Below are 16,477 nucleotides of genomic sequence, written 5' to 3' on the forward strand. Positions count from 1 at the left end.
ATTAATAGCCTGCGAGTAAGCCGTCATTATCAGCGCTTTAGTACGAGTGTTCTTTAGCCTCTCTTACTGGCAGACGAAGAAGCGCTCGAGCTGCAGCATACTCGCAGGCTGTTATTCAGGAGAAAAGAGAATTTAATGTTCTCGGTTGAATCAAAGAAAAGATGACACTGATAAACATGTCCGCATGGGTGGTATGTGACAATAATCCCATTTGGTCACAAGTCGGGGAGAGTTTAGAAAAAAAGCCTGAAATTTCATGGCATTCAAACCGGTACTCAGGGGAGATCAAACCGCGGAAATGACTTTGGAGGAAATTAATCGATAAGAGGGCGCTCTCCCTCGTTAATAGCCATCTCAAAGACAAATCTTGGAACACGTTCAAACTAGGTACCTCAGGGGGTGGGGGAAGGGGACATTGCTCTGCGCCTCTCCCATCGCAAACATCGACTCTTTGTCCATACTGGCCGACTAACGATGATGCGCAACGGAACAGCAATTAAGCAACCGCAAACAAACAACATTTAAGTTAAACCAGAGAACAGCCTACTACTGTTGAGGGACTGTGTAATTTTAATAGTATCATTTACAACTGGATTACCACAACCGAAAATCTGGCCGAGGGCCGGTATGTTCAAAAGACGATTAAGTCAACCCAGGATTAGTGCGAATACTTGATAGAACTATTTGATTTGCTGACAATTAAGCCATTTCTACTCTATTTTCTTCAGTTTTGCTTTATGTCGGGCTAAAACCCCTTTAACCCTTTCTCCAATATGTGCATTTAAAAGAAAGAAATTAACACAGTGGTTGACTTTTAAATTCTAGTTTTCGCGCTGAACGCCTTTCTAACAGCCGGCCCCTTGAAAAAGAGCTGTTTCTTTTTAAAACTGCAGTTCCGTTACTAAGCCATCGGTGCTTTACAAACTAAACAGATGATATTTTATCACGAAAATTATAACTTTGCAAAGCTTTATCAATAGTAAGTTTTTGAGCTTTACAAGAGTGCGTAAGGTAGTCTAGCATGAAAAAGAAAAAAAAAACACATCTCAGGCAAAACAATTTGATACAATCGATAAACGATCTAATGTAAAAAAACAAAAACGCTGAAAAACAACCTAGAGCAGTTTGGGCGGGCTAAACATAGTGCCTTTTTTCAATCATAGGGGGCATTTGCTTAGCAGACACTTCAGCTTTAGCGGTTTTATCAGGTTTAACCGGTTTGAGCACATAACTGCACTCCTCGTTCCCAAGTTCCTTTTTCATGCACTTGATGTACCTATCGATATAAGACTGTAGGAAAGACAGCGGAGCTGACCCTTGACTTAACACCTGGTAATGGAAATCCTTAAGGTTGAAATTCTTCCCCAAGGCTTCCTTAGTCTTGTTACGCAGCTGCATTAGCGCCAGTCTCCCCAGCATGTACGCCGTTGCCTGGCCTTGCACGCTCTGGTACCGTGTAACTTCCTTCACTGCAAAATCCGAAGTGTCCCAAGCATATTTTTCGAACATCGCAAGGGCTTCAGTTCTAAAGGAAAAAATATTGTTTTGTGCGACTTCGCAAAAAGCATCGTTGGGGTGGAGGTGTGAGAATTTTGGAAAAAGCTACCAGTACAACTTGCAGCTTACAACTTTCAAAAAACAGTCAACCACACACAACATGACAGGAACATGAACTTACCTACTGAGACCTCGATAATGCAGCCCTGTGTCCACAATAAGTCGTACTGCACGCCAGGTCTGCATGACAAAAATAACAAACAAAGAAACAAGCAGACAAAAAAACGTGAATGCTAAGTATAACTCTACTTGTAGAAACTTACTTAGTAGGCTACGTTTATCAATTTTTCAAAACTGGTGCCATGATAACTAAGCTTGCATACCACAGATTTAAGACGCTGGTGCTTTACGATTGCCCTGTTTAGACAAGACTTTCTGTTGTGGTTTCTTGTGCCACAATTATTTCTTTTGCTTTTATTACAATCTTTAAATGGTGTATATCAGAAATACACTTCAAAAGAATACCATCTTAGTAAGAGATTTTGGTAATGCAACGCATACTTCGTGGGCGCGAGGCAAAAGATAAAATATTATTCCTGTGTACAGAATAAATGGGTAGAGTAGAACCTAGAAATCACTCAAGTTTCACACATACCTGCCATTTCACCATGCCATACTTCTGCAGCAGGTTGTCTTTGTACGTATCCGTGTCATCAGAGAGAATAGGGTTTTCACTGTATAATCCCCAGCCCTCAGTGAAAGCGGTGTAGTATGTGTTGTTATCCAGCCAGCCTGGTATTCCTCCACACTGGTCAGCAAAGTGCTCTACTTGGCCTGAAAGCACACCAAAATACATGAGTCAATACTCAAACGAATCCTAGTGATGTACCGGTAGTCACGTAATCCGGAATCACATTGTTTTCCTTTTCTTCGTTTCCTGATTCGTCAGAGGACTCTCTCCCACAAAAAATAGCCAAGATTTCCCAACAAGGATTCCTTATTAGTTGAGAAAGCCTCCTCCACTTTCGGACAAGCGGTAGCCTGGTGGTTCACGCCCTTGGTTGCTTACTGAAAGGTGCGGATTCGATACCAGTCAAGGGTCGTGATGTTATGACTCTAAGCGAGAATATTTCCTATTACAGTATCTATTTCCACCCAAGAGTGCTATGGCTACCAGAGCAAAGCTGGCCTGTAGAGCGAGTGCTCAGTATTTTCTTAACGAAATTATGGTCGCCATCTTCGATTTTAATGGCATCGGAAGGCTGAGGAGAGTAAGAAATTTGTACCAAGGGGGCAGTCGACGGTCAAAAACAAGGAGAGGGGTGAGGGTGGGGGAATGCTCGCCCATCCCCCTCCTCCTTCCCCCACCATCTAACTCCAAACGAATCATGGCCGGTCGGATAAAGGAGCACGAGCTTATAACGTTAACTCCAGCATAAGAAGCCTGCACTGCAGGCTCCAGAAAGCTGTCAGCGGAACCTGAAACATATCATCGAAAGGGAGTATTGATACTCCAAGTTGCTGAGAAAAACCAAACAACTAATACCTACCTTGCACCTGAGTATGGTGACCAGGCCTGGCCTCATGACCGGTAACGGACCACTCTTGGAAGATTGGGCCGAAGTCTTTCAGAAAGAATGGAAGACCAAAGTAAGTGGGTTTGGAACATTCTGCATCAGACAGCATAAAAAACTGAGCGCCATTGGAAGGATTGTAATGTGGTAACATCTCTACAGGACAGTTTGGAACTGTGTTCTTGGAACCAGTGAAATAGAACGCATTTGTGATCTTTGGATAAAGCATCCCCATTACTTGACGACAGTACCGCGCCCATCTGGGAGTGAACAAATATACAAGGTTAGGCTTTCAAATTTCATCTCAATGAACGGCTGAAGAGTAAGAGAAAAAGCTGAATTAACAACAAAAATTAAAAGGGTAAGTTTCTAAAGAAACTGTGGTGCTGCGTCGGTGGAAAAAGTATGACAGGGTAATTCAGTATTATCAACTGAGTTGATAACGTAAATTGGCCACCGTAAAGAGTTTCAAAGCTGACGTTTCGAGCGTTAGCCCTTCGTCAGAGCGAATGTCGAAGAGCTAACGCTCGAAACTTCAGCTTTGCAACTCTTTTTGGTGGCTAATTTACGTTATCAACACAGTTGATAGTACTAAATTGCCCTGTTATGACAAAAATACTTTCGTTAACTTTTTAGTGGGCAGAGAAACTAAGCATAAGGAAACGAAAGTGTCTGCATCTCAGAAGTTTTTGGATATCATGTGGCCGAGACTAACAAAATTATGTATACTGGCATGATGTATTTGCCTAAGGCATGCCTCCATAGGTGGTAATGCCATTGTACTTGCTGAGTGGGACTGAGTGTCGTGAAAACAAAACAAGAGTAAACCCAACCACCAATCAGATCAAGAGAAAATATTACAACAAGCCCATGAGGGTTCAAAGTAACATCAAGCAGTCTGCTTCTAGCGCGGGAAAACGCAAATGGCCACGCCAGTCACTATAGATTTTAGTCTTGATTACGATAGTTTGAAAAAGTGGTGCAAGTTTTCTAGACCAATCACGTAGTGCACGAAGTAAGGCAAAAAGAAAGCAATTCTGCACTCAATCGAAACTTTCTCTGATACCTCCTAAGTAATTAATAACAACTCAAATTTCATACTTATTGACGGCCTTCCACCTCACTGGACAGAACTGAGCAGCTGTCTCAGGACTTGTACACTTCTTGAAAGCATTTTCATCAGATTCGTTCTTGGGAAAAGAGCCATTGTTGTGCCACATGCTGGAGGAGTTCAGTATATCGCGAAATACCTGGATAGCTTCTGTTTCATTTGATTTCCCAGTGTACTTTTTCGCAATATCTACTACCTGGAATACAAAAAAAATTAACATTCTAGGAACAGGAAGAGGCATTGAATCAAACGAATAACCCTTTCACTTCAACGATAAGAATATCAACTCTCAGAACTGTTTGTAATACATTTCTAATGATATTAGCAGTGAGAATTTGAGGTTATACAAAATACTATCCCCAAGTTGATAATTTTCTACTTTCTCATTACATTTTCATTTAAGAACAGACTGATGTAAGGAGAAATTCCTTTGAAGCCACTTTCATAGAAAAAAAACTACATGCTGTCCATTGTTCTTTAAAGAAAACCCTTTCATTTAGGAGACTAACTTGAGAGAACTCTAGTGGGACATTTAAAAATCAAATTGCCTGGACTAGAGACATTTCTCTCTTTCCTCTCCTTCAGTCTTTATCACTCTGGAGAGTGACAAGGTGAACTTACCTGGCCATAGAAAAAATCCAACTGTCTCTTTCCCTCAGCGAAAATATCCTCAGGCGAAATGTCAGTAGTTGTAAAATATGAAAGAATCATCTTGTATGATTCTTTACCATTCAGCTTCTCTCCAGTTGGCAGAATTTTTGTGGTGGGCTGACTTTTGTCAGCAATACCATCAGTGTACACATAATCAACAGGCAAGTTGGCCAAACCACTTGCAAAATCATTTGGCAAACAGTGCCTCCTATGCTCAGTCTGAAGGTAGTTTATCAGATCTAACAAAGGCTGGCCAACACCTTCTTTCAATGCGTCTTTAAGTGAGTCATTCACACTCATGCCATTGTGGGCAGTGGACCATTTCTGGTTCACTCCATCCTCCAGATTAGCTAGGTAGTTTGAGTTCAAAATATAGTTCTTCACAAAGTCTTCACTGAGGATACCTTTGCTGTTATCAGCCAATGAAAGCTGTCTGTATTTCTCCTTTAGAGCATCCACACCAGCTTGACAGTCAATTACTGTACGTATCATCCCAGCTTTCACACCTAACTTCATATTTTCTCTATCAAAATTCAAACATATCACAAAACCCAGATTTCATATAATTCATCCAAGATTATACAAGATGTACATCAATTTCTGCATAACTAGTCAAGTGGGTGCTTGCAAATCAGTGATGCGCAAATGCAATCTGGAAGATAATCTTAGCCACTAACAGTTTTTGCTTTGTTCAAAATAAATTTTGCACAATGCCAGAGGTATGTTGTAGCTGCAAGGCTGGCCTGATGAACCCTTTTCCCCCTCCTAGAAAATCAAAAGGTGTCAACTCAGAAAATATAGGGAAAATTCCTAAAGGGCAATATTATCTCCTTTTGAGGGTGCCACCCAAATTTATACGCACCCTTAAGACACAACATATCCTAGACAACAACTATGTGGATGACTTTTCTCATTTGATTATAGTCCAAGAGAAAGAGTTATTTTACACAACAACCACTTACTGAAAGGAACCACACCAACTGTAATCACTTTAGGTTAATGCACCCTCAATATTTTTCTTAACCCTTTAACTCCCAAAGGTGATTCACTTGTAACTTCTCCCTATAATATCCATACATTATTCACAAAAGGGTGACGAGAATACTCAAACGTATCAGGTAGAAGTCATTATCTTGACCTAACACCAAATTCCTCTAACTAATTTACAAGGAAATGTGTAACAGCTGGAGGGGAGAATCGACAATTAGATCTTGGGAGTTAAAGGGTTAAGGGATTATTCCCACAAGACTGAAGTATGAACTGGGTAATCACAGTTCAGAATCCATCACAGGCATACTTTTTGGGTCTTTGTTTTTCTAGTACTCCTCTTCATCCATGAGTATTCATGGCTATGGGAACATTCACAGTATGATAGAAGCCTGACTAAATACAGGGAATGCAGTTAATCTATGATGCTCCCACATCCCATTTGAGAGAAGAAGCAATTTTAACTGAGGTTGTAATCATAGGCAGCCAGGAAACATCATTAAGTACACAGCAAGGGGTTTTGCCAAAAACTTTTGATATCTAATTAAGTATAAAGTGAACATGTTACAAAATATAGACTTGATACACCTACCTCTTCAAAACTTACAGAAAACCTTGTAATCAAATCACAACTATAACTACCAAGCAGTTCATTTATATCACAATATATATGTACATACCTATAACGATCAATTGAAGTTTTATGACTCTTGAAGGTATTGATAACTAGTTCCACATCCTTAAAAGTCTTTGGTTTAACATGATACACAAAAGCACCAAGGATGTGATAGAGATTACAAATTGACTGCCAACAAAATACATCAGGGCCCAGCATCCAGTCTCCAGAATAATAATTCTCACTATATGCAGCACCAAATGTATGCTGGAGAAAATGCTTAACCTAAAAATAATTTTTATGATTAAGAACTGAAGACCACAATTATCATCCATTACCTAAAATTGAGTTGAACATCCCCTAAAAATGGCTCAACTTAGAGACAAATAAATACAGTATCTATTACACTTCTTTAAACCACACTGATATAATTCAACTTCTGAACAATTTGCATGCTTAGTCTGTGTATGTCAAGACTGAGAAATAGTAATGGCATCTTGATTTTCATTAACCCTTTCACTTCCTCCATCTCATAAGTAATTCTCCTTACTGTCCACTATAAATTTCTTATTATATCACCTCTGAGAATTTAATGTTGGATCAACTTATGATCCCCAATATGATATTTTCCTTTATTTTCATCATGTTTTTGTGACATTGTATTGATATTGTTAGGAGAAATTCTGTCTTGGTCACTAATGGAAGTGTACCTGAGAAAGTGCCTTGACTTCTCTTGGTTTCATTTTGTTTTCATCAATTTTAATGCTGTTTATTTCTTGAAGCAGTTCTTTTGCTTTGTCTGTCTTTTGTTTCAAATATTTTGGGTCAGGATTGTAGGGCGCAAACCTGCAAAATAACAGCTCATTTATATACCACAGTGCTACATGTATAACAAGCTGGATGTTACTATATCTTTAAATATACAGTTATCCTACTGGATTCAATCAGCTGCAATCAAACTAATGGACTTTCAATACATCACATAATTCTGTCCATATATAAACCTTATTTTATGGCTTTAAATATATAATAGATGTGGATATTATGTGATTTGTATAGCATTTTTTCAAGCCCCTTAGGAGTGGGTACTAATACAAGCAGTAGGTTTATTGTCCGCTCCAATTAAATGTCACGCCATTGAATAAGGGATTTAAAATTCTTTCGCTATTGTTTCATTTTATAGTGGTCTGGTTTCTAGTTTTCAAAATACATCTCACAGTCTATCTGAGCATAGTACTTATCAAATATGGAATGTGAGAGAAATGAAAACAACATGAGCCAAACCAAGCCAATTAAAAACTCCTCACCATTTAACCCCTAAGAGTGACTAGTATTTAATTTCTCTTTGCAATATCACCCCTGAATCAAACATGAAGGCCACATCAACTAAAGGTGCACCTTTGGAAAGTTAAGGAGAACTGTGTAGAAAATATGCATACTGATGGTAGTGCAAAAAGGATTAAACAAGCTTTGCAATATGATCATTTGCACCCTTCAAGTCCCTAATATTATAGGGAAAAGTCAGGGAAAGTCTATTAATAGAAGCCCTGTAAAGATGAGTAGGGACACTTTCAGAAATATCATACTCAGAGGCTTTCATGAAATGTGCTTTATCTAATTAAAATTGCTCCTATGAAGGCATTCCACGCTTCCCCCTCCTCCCTCCTAGCTTTTCTGAACGTTTCAAGGATTCTTACCCACATTGTACAGAAAAAGAGGGAGAACTGTAGACTAACTGGGTTGTTGCGACTGTTTTGTTTCCAGTATATCAAGGGTTGTCACGGATTGCAGCCGACTACGGAATCAATTAAGTTAATTAATTCAAAACTATAAACGAATTACTCTCTCAGTTCTGTGGACATTTGACTTACGACTTATAATTTACCTTCGCTTAGCATGTTCTTGCATATCAACAACATCTGACCGCCAAATAACGTAGTGCTTGTTTTGTGTGTAATGTTCCTCATGCACTCTCTTCAAGAAGTCAGGCAGGTTCACTCGATCGGCTTCTGCTGAGAATTTACAAACCGAAGGCGTACTTACGTCGCTTCCAGCGTTGCCTTTATCACCATCAACCTTGCCACCCTCACAGGAAGGTTTCTTAGTAACAGCTACCATGAGAGTGATAAACCCCGCTAAAAACAGCACGGAAGCTATCACCAAGAGCACCCAAACCCAGAGAGGAATGGCAGCGCGCTTCTCATAAGGACGAAAGTTGAGCTCTCTCATTTCTTTCTCAGAGGATGTGGGAGAAGTTCCCAGTATTTCCACCTTGTCGGTACTTTTTCTTATCGAGACGCTTCCCTCCATTGCAATTAAGATTGAAGGACAAAGTCAGTGCAATTCTTTATGATCTCCGTAAAGAAAACAAACGAGGAACTAGAGGCATAAGTGCAGGCGGTGACGTCTCAATTATGGGTTCAATCCCAGGGCTTTGTACCACGTGACTAGCAGTGATGTGTAAGCGTAAACAGTTGCCACCTCAAACCCCAGCGTGCTACGTAAAGATACTCTAAGCGCCGGGATTTATTTCATTTTTTCGTTCCTTTTTGAAGATTTCTTTTGACTCGTTCGACGCAAAAAGCAACGACGGCATGAGTTCAAAAGAAAAGAATCCTGTAAAATTCTATCGAGATAAAAATAGATCGCAAATTTACACTTGCGTGCGATCGCTAAGGTACACGGTGATCGGAACTGGGGACAAACAATTTGTTAACACATACTACAATACATCACTGTGGAGTGGACATAATTGTCATACCTGGATAGGATTAACTCAGTTATGGTAAAGTCTAAAAAGTACAGTCGAAGGAGGCACTTGCACTTCTTTTTATTGGGAAAAAGAGGAGGAACTGAAAAACCGTCTGACTTGCTCCTGATAAAATCGACCTACCAAACCCTTTGACCCTCAGGGGTGAATAGTTTAGCATCTAATTTCTCCTAACAACATCACCCCTGAATCACACAGTAAGCTCACGAGAATAAAGGAAATAATCACCAACTACAGAAACTCTTGATCGTTAATCAAATTCTCCTTGTCAGCATCTTGGGAAATGTATAGAGAAGAGTAAGGAGAATGTGAATACTGATGCTAAGGTGTTAAAGGTTAAAGAAATCAGTTGTGCTACGACCAGTTGTTCCAAATCAGACCAAAGTGCGGTTACTAACACTTTTTTACCATAATTCGAAAATAAAAATTGACTTTTAGTCCAACAAACATTGTCATCAATCTCTTTCTGTCGTTATTTAGCAGGATTAATTTTCTCCAAAAAAATTGCAGAAAAATTGCCATATCCATTACCCAGAGGTAATTGGTTAAAATATTATCACGCTAAAACCTTCCTCATGTATTGAGCTTTTCAATCTCTGAGTGATTAGTTTTTTTTTTAATTTTCCTACCAAATTTAATACGCTGCCTCACAGACAGGTAACAACAAATTAGCTATCTTTCCTGAATTTATATCCAAAACGCTCATGACTTGCCGGCAAATTTACGTGTTGATGTCAGTTGAAGGAGTAACCCTTCAGTTCTTGAGAGTTAAGTCTTCTTTTCAAATTTCTCGAAAACGAGCCGCTATGAGGAAGCGTACCGTCTTTTAACAACACATTCACCATTACTCTGTCATTATTAAAAGCTGTTTCGTTTTAGAGTAGGGCCTGAGAGCCTCAGAGATAGCCGTCTTGAAATCCTTTAAGGCATGCTTCGTGCAAGGAGGGGACGCTAACTGTCCATTCTGTACCAATTGACATACTTCTTCAACCATGTTTAATTTGATAGCATCTGCAAAGAACAATAAACACGGACTATCAGACGCAGAGAAAGCTATTTAAGTAAGTTGAACACTTAATTTACCAGCAAAATTATCAGTATGGACACATTCTTGAATGAAAGATCGCCTTTCAATCTAACTGTTCTCCAACCAATCTGTTTTAGAGTTTTAGCCGGAATTTGGTAACTATAGGTAAGTTTGTCCGCCTGTTGGACATTTCGCAAACGTGCAAGAAACATGTTTTCGTCGTAGTTTGTCCATCTTGGAAAATAATTTTGCAATCCGCGTGAATCTCCTCCATCCTAGTTCCTTTTCGTTTTTTCTTACCCATTTGTTGTTTGTAAACCCTTCGTTTCATTCTTTTTATTGTATTTATTTTATTCCATGGTGTTCGTGTCCAAACAATTCTAGAAGATGTCACATTTTTATTTCTCGTTGTGTTTCCTTAGTCCACGTAGCTTGAGGTTTTGCATGCGCTATGACACATTGGCTAAGTTTCCTAAACCTGCCCTTTATAAACTTTTAAATGTACTGAGTAGAGGAGGTTTTTGAAAGGAATCTTAAGTAAAGTTATCAGATTCCTTTTCTCGGTGAGCTCTTTTTCTGAGAAGCAAGGGAGAGAAGAAAGGATTGGGGCGACCATTCCCTGGTCCAGTCTCCTCCTGGATTTTCCCTCCCCACCTTCATTAATGAATATCGTCTTTTCACTTCCCCATCCCTCTCTCCTTGTTAGGAAAGTAGGCTCAGTACCTTTCTGATGCTCGGCATTCCACTTGGACATCCAGAATCCTCTTACATTTACGTCATCAAATATCAGGGAGCCCTAAAGACATGACACGCAAACGGTTATGGCAAAATTTCCTGAATCATATTCTCGTCGGTGGAGGGGATCGAAAAAGCCTAATGCCTTTTTCTGCTATCTTCCACAGACAAAGAGCTTGGCCAAGAGGTAATAGATATATGTTTAATGCGGCCAATCGTCTGTTGTTATTATTCTGCTCTTCCCTCGTCTTCCATCGTTCCTTGGCGATGGCGACAAGTTACTCCGAGGAGTGATATATGTTTGAGAGAAAACAAAAGACGAACCACTTCTCATTGGTTTTCTTGAACTACGAGATGCATCTCCAATGCAATCCTGCCGGAGTTCTTTCAGCATTCAGTTGAAGATTTCTCTACAATTGTCCAGACAGCTCTGACTGACAGGGTATTATAATAGAGAGCTTTTAGAAAGAGGAAATTAAATGACACAAACTTCCTTATGTACCGTTGGTACAGTAACGGGTTGTCTCGACATTCCGCCATAAGTGACCATCGTTCCCTTCGGCCTGAAATACAAGACTTAAATCAGTGAATGTTGCTACATGGGTAATGGACCATACCTGGCAAACTTTCTAAACTAGAATATCCATGCATATTAAAGGTAATGCGCGAGTCTCCAACCAGCAGAAGCCTTTCTAAAACGCATAAATGGCCATTTGAACCTTTCACTCCCAAGATCGCAATATTAATTCTTCTAACTTTTTTCCTTGTATTTCTCAAGGTTGGGTTCTAAGAGTTTGGTGTTAGATCAGGCAATATTCCCCGTTTGATATGTTTCCTTATTCCTACCACCTCTCTACATAAAAACATACATATACTGTTAGGAAAAAAACTTATTGGTCATTGCTAGGATTTTAAGGTTACAGGAGCTTAGTCACGATTTTTGGAGTCGTTTTCTTCAAGTTGTTTAAATCACCTTCAACATGGAGTTCATGTAGACAGGACCGACTCAAAGTTTGCTCGCCGGCACTATCGGCCTTGGGGAGGTATTTGCAAAAATTGAAACAACTCACGTTAATGTTTACTTACGCCAAGTAACGAAATAGGCTCATGGAACTCTTCCCTCCAACGCAGTTGAGGGCAAGTTTGGGACGTTGAATATTCTGAGGGAAAATAAACAAAACCAACATCACTGGAGCGCTTTCCGCAAAAAACCAAACCAAATTAATCACAACTACCAATCAGAACATATAACATAGGGATTATTATAGAAGCCGAGGGGAACTTGGAGTACAAACAAACAAACTGTGAAAATCGGACACTAGCCTCCAAAATTGGACGCTACTGTTTAAAATTGGACAATAGCGTCGAAAATTGGACACTAGAGTCTAAAAGCAGACGCTAGTGTCCAAAAACGGACCAAAGCGTCTAAAATCTGACAAAAGTCTCTTAATCGGACGTTAATGTCTAAAAAGAGACTAGTATCTAAATTTGGACAAAACTGAGAGTCTAAAATCGGACAATAGTGTCTAGAATCAGACACTAGAGTCTAAAAACGGACAAAAGTGTTTAAAATTGGACAAAAGTGTCTAACATTCGACACTAGTGTATAAAAACGGACAAAAGTGTCTAAAATCAGTCCGATTTTGCTTTTAATTTTATATCTGATTGGTTGAGGAAATGGCGCAAGATTGGAAGACCAATACCATTGAAAAGAGCTCTGTGAACTAATCTGGCAATTCAAGCTGTTAGCTCAGAAGTGTTAAAGTTAAGTACTCTTGTTAATAGAGAGCTGAAGCAGAGACGTTTTTGAGAAGCGGAAGGCAAACGCAAGAAAAATAAAACTAACTCTGGCGAGCTCTGAAACTAATGTAGCGACCGTAAGATATTTCTTTTTGCATTTAAAACCAAACTACACTGACCAAAAAAGGTGTATTGAGCACCAGGAATAAGAACTTTAAACTTCCAGCTGCCATCCCCGACTAAAAGACGTTGATGCTTCAACTCCCTATTCTTACCACAGAGAAACAAACCTTAACGATTTCCTTCATTTCAGGGCTTTTCAAGTCCTCTTCAGTGATGACAAAATTAGCTCCAAGGTCTTTCAGATGATTTTTCAGCTCCTCCACATTGGGTCTGTAATGCAACAATCGGTGTTAAATCAAAGGCTCTATAAGCGAATTCGTGAACGAGGTAAACTTTACGAATATTGGCGAAAATATTTTAACTGTTACCTGTGAATATGCAATTTGTGACGATGAATTAATTTGGGTGAAATTCATATTCTGACTACTGCACCATTGAGAAGGCAAGGGGTTTTCATGAGATGTTCTTTGTATATGTCGGTGTTTGGCGAGAGATTTAGGTAATTATAGATTGGTCAGTCTTCGTCCCAGTTACCTGTTCGTTTTTGTTATTTTTGTTAGAATTAATTCCATGAAATTGTATTTGTAGATGTTTATAAAACGTGTTTATCTATTTAGTTGTACCGTTTCCTCTAGCCCTTGAGCTATTGTATTAGATGAATTTGGTTCCATATATTTTTTGGCCACTTCTAAAAGGTAGTTTTTTCAGGTTTTTTTCGTAACTAATGTAAGACTTCTTCTTGTCTCGGTACCAAAAGTTTATATTGAAAGGTGTAACATTGATATTACAATGCATTGTGCTATTATGAAGGTCCAACACAGGCTTCATCCATCCTGCTTCCCGGGATGAAAATCAAGGAGATGACAACCAATCAAAGATGCTCTTGATTGTTAGATAAATTCTCCTTGTAAGCACCTTGAGAAATGTATAGAGAACAGTGTAGAGAATATGCATACTGATATTAAGCTGTAATGGGTGAAGAGATACTTCCCATTTACCTACTACGAATTATGTTGACAGTAATTAAGCTCCAGGCTGCTGCAATTTGGATGAGAGCCTGCCCCACACCACTGTTAGCACCATTTTGAATCACTGTATCACCTTGCAAACACAAAAACAGCACATGATTAGACTACTTCATGTAATGTTTAAGCAAATGACCACACTGTTAATGATTTAGCAAAGTAACGACCCATGTGGGATGCTGGGAGAACACAAGAATGTTGTTCATTTTCTCAGGACAGAACACTCAACTGATACCAACAACTACTGGCACCCTAAAAATAACATCAGAGTTCTTAACCACTGAAACCAATGACCAAAAGAGAATGAACTTACTTCATCAATTGCTTCAAGTGTTATGACACAAAAGATGTTTTGAGACATACAGCTAATAACTTCAATGAATCAGCACCCACAAAAAAAAAAAAACCTTAAAACATTTCATTCATGAACAACTTTTCATTTGACCTTTATGATTTCTTGTGTTCCTCAAGAGTGTTGAAATATCCTCACCATTTTTTTTATTAGTGCTATAATATTTATATGGTCTTGAGGTTGACTTAAAATGCAGTCACTGTGATATCATTTAATATTACCAGGTTGTAAATCTTCAAAGTCCTTCAATAACCTGAATGCAGTGCATGGGTTTACACTGACTGTGGCAGCAGCTTCCACAGGGAGCCCATTTGGAATTTTTAAAACTTGATCCTCTAACACCACTAAGTGCCTGCACCAAGAACCTTTTTTTTCAGAAAAGAAAATATGCGTAAATATTTTATCTTGCAGACACTTTAATGCCTTAGAGTCAGACAAGGAAAAATAAATGGTATTTAATAAGTTACAATTTTGAGCAAGAGCTTTATAGATACTCCTACATTTAGACAGCATAATCACTATTATATTAGTATACAGCTAAAGTACAAAAGACAAAACCATGCCAGTAGTGTTTTTTTATACTTGTACTTTTTAATATCTTTATACAGCACAGTCCATGAACCAAATAAAGCCACAGCAGCTTTCTGTTGCTCTAACATGGCTCACTTTGTCAGTTGAATTTTTGTATGACGAACTTATTTCCTTAGCATTGATGCCTTGAATCATTTTGATCCACCCAAAATACTATTTTTATGACACATTTTCATCACTTTACCTAAACACTGATCTGCTCTCAAGATGACTTGATCTCCTGTATTGAGGTTCTGTACATCCTTCCCAGTCTCTATGACTTCTCCCACTCCTTCATTTCCACCAACAGCTGGTAAGGATGGCTTCAGTGGATAAGTACCTGTAGATGAAATTAACCTATACTGACCAGTGTAACAGTGGCTCTGCATGAGAATTTCCTTAGCTGGAAACTGTTTGAAATGAGTAAAAATTGAACATGAAGAAAATTATACCTAGAAAGATAGGTATTTTTAAGGTAGTTCACTGCAGGAGGAGTTTGAAGTCTCAAAAAGAACAGTTTCAAACAGAAACTTCAAAGCTTGAGAACCTTAAATCGTTTGCACGAGTCTCATACTCAATGCATGAGACTTGAGAGCTCTGTTTAACCACAATCTTCCTTAAGCTATTTGAGGTTAATGTGTGTTGTAAATTTGATTTGTAACAGTTGTTAATTGAACCTGGAGTACCACAGTAACCAGAGTAACCACAGAATACCTTGCCATTTCATTCACTTATGACAGTCCTAGCTATTAATACTAAGGTAATAAAAATGGACTATATTTATATCAAACAAAATGATAATATGTAGCAGGTTATTCTGGTGTTTAGAGCAATAAACCATCATAAATGAACATGGAAAACCTTGAATCTGATTGATATCAGCTGGATTTATTGGAGCAGCTAACATCCTTACTGACACAGAATTGCGACCAAATTCGCCTGTTTCTGCATTCTCTAATCTGTTTGATTTAATTTAAAAATAATGATTAATATTTCCTTTCTTAATTGATAAAAATTGATATGCAGAAATTGACTGAGTTGATAATAAATGTACTGTCTACAACCGAAAGCCATATCATTGTCTTAGCATGACACCTGCATGAACATACCCCTGATAAAATTGAGGAATATTTAAGTTCATAATATTCTCCAATGTTCAAAACTTACATCCACAATTAAATAAAAAAGCGGGAAGCATCGTACACATATTAAAATTAAAGAAAAATTTTTAACAAGCCATAAAATATCGAATTTTTATTTCTTCACAATCATCCTCACCTCTCACCTCAAAACTTTCTCTGGATCTCCGTGTTCAGAATAAACGACAGATTCGGATTTAGTACCAAATAACCGCCAAATATTTGAAAAAGAAACGTTTTTCCTTGCTAGCTCAGGATGCCTAATCTTTAACAACCTAGCCGCCATATTGGAATCATACTAGATCCCAGATCCCACTCCTAACCCTGTTCTTTATGTTCTGAAATTTAAAAAGTGTCCCAACATTTATTCCGAGGTGTTTCCATTTTATTTGTACAGTTCACTGTCCGTTTGTTTTACTTGATTAATTGATGAAATGGCTAAAAATGTGAGAAAAAGACTCGCAAAAAAGACCAAATTTCATACAGCTGCCCAAATTTCCATGACAACTCTCAAACAACTTTCCCAACATGGCTGCCAGAATCGCGTATTCTGATTGGCC

General features: G+C 38.6%; 2 protein-coding genes across 4 annotated transcripts; both read right to left on the reverse strand.

Annotated features, from left to right (window-relative positions):
• Positions 1-552: 552 nt before the first annotated feature.
• LOC113684921 (uncharacterized) lies at positions 553-9,137 on the reverse strand. Its single transcript, XM_027202344.2, has 9 exons — positions 8,322-9,137; positions 7,147-7,282; positions 6,501-6,721; positions 4,804-5,356; positions 4,173-4,378; positions 3,048-3,331; positions 2,153-2,331; positions 1,679-1,737; positions 553-1,525 (listed from the first exon to the last, which is right to left on the reverse strand). Exons 1-9 carry the CDS (start codon positions 8,744-8,746, stop codon positions 1,135-1,137), a joined length of 2,454 nt encoding a protein of 817 aa, XP_027058145.2. The 5' UTR covers positions 8,747-9,137; the 3' UTR covers positions 553-1,134.
• On the reverse strand, positions 8,962-16,231 carry LOC113684931 (enoyl-[acyl-carrier-protein] reductase, mitochondrial). 3 transcript variants are annotated; one of them, XM_089190087.1, is made up of 11 exons: positions 16,064-16,231; positions 15,640-15,737; positions 14,984-15,118; positions 14,430-14,573; positions 13,830-13,932; positions 12,999-13,101; positions 12,055-12,128; positions 11,471-11,531; positions 10,957-11,029; positions 10,055-10,217; positions 8,962-9,062 (listed from the first exon to the last, which is right to left on the reverse strand). In XM_089190087.1, the coding sequence occupies exons 1-11, from the start codon at positions 16,201-16,203 to the stop codon at positions 8,963-8,965; spliced, it is 1,194 nt and encodes a 397-aa protein (XP_089046213.1). In that variant the 5' UTR covers positions 16,204-16,231; the 3' UTR covers position 8,962. The 3 variants fall into 3 exon arrangements, with proteins under 3 accessions (XP_089046213.1, XP_027058156.2, XP_089046212.1); XM_027202355.2 differs by lacking the exon at positions 8,962-9,062 and having other exon boundaries at positions 9,250-10,217; XM_089190086.1 differs by lacking the exon at positions 8,962-9,062 and having other exon boundaries at positions 9,250-10,217; positions 16,057-16,224.
• Positions 16,232-16,477: the final 246 nt, after the last annotated feature.

This window comes from Pocillopora damicornis, chromosome 12, assembly GCF_964200805.1.
Source record: "Pocillopora damicornis chromosome 12, jaPocDami1.2, whole genome shotgun sequence".
In the NCBI taxonomy this organism is placed as follows: Eukaryota; Metazoa; Cnidaria; class Anthozoa; order Scleractinia; family Pocilloporidae; genus Pocillopora; species Pocillopora damicornis.

Bases quoted from the DNA above. Each gene is read 5' to 3' on its own strand.
- LOC113684921 (XM_027202344.2), bottom strand. From the start codon at position 8,746: ATGGAGGGAAGCGTCTCGATAAGAAAAAGTACCGACAAGGTGGAAATA. The intron at 6,722-7,146 runs GTACACTTCCAT...AATTATTTTTAG, and splicing joins AAGTCAAGGCACTTTCTCAG to GTTAAGCATTTTCTCCAGCA. The intron at 5,357-6,500 runs GTATGTACATAT...GAATTTTGATAG, and splicing joins ACTTCAATTGATCGTTATAG to AGAAAATATGAAGTTAGGTG.
- LOC113684931 (XM_089190087.1), bottom strand. From the start codon at position 16,203: ATGGCGGCTAGGTTGTTAAAGATTAGGCATCCTGAGCTAGCAAGGAAA. The intron at 13,102-13,829 runs GTAAATGGGAAG...GTTGCATTACAG, and splicing joins GTCAACATAATTCGTAGTAG to ACCCAATGTGGAGGAGCTGA. The intron at 12,129-12,998 runs GTTTGTTTCTCT...ATTTTCCCTCAG, and splicing joins AAATGAAGGAAATCGTTAAG to AATATTCAACGTCCCAAACT.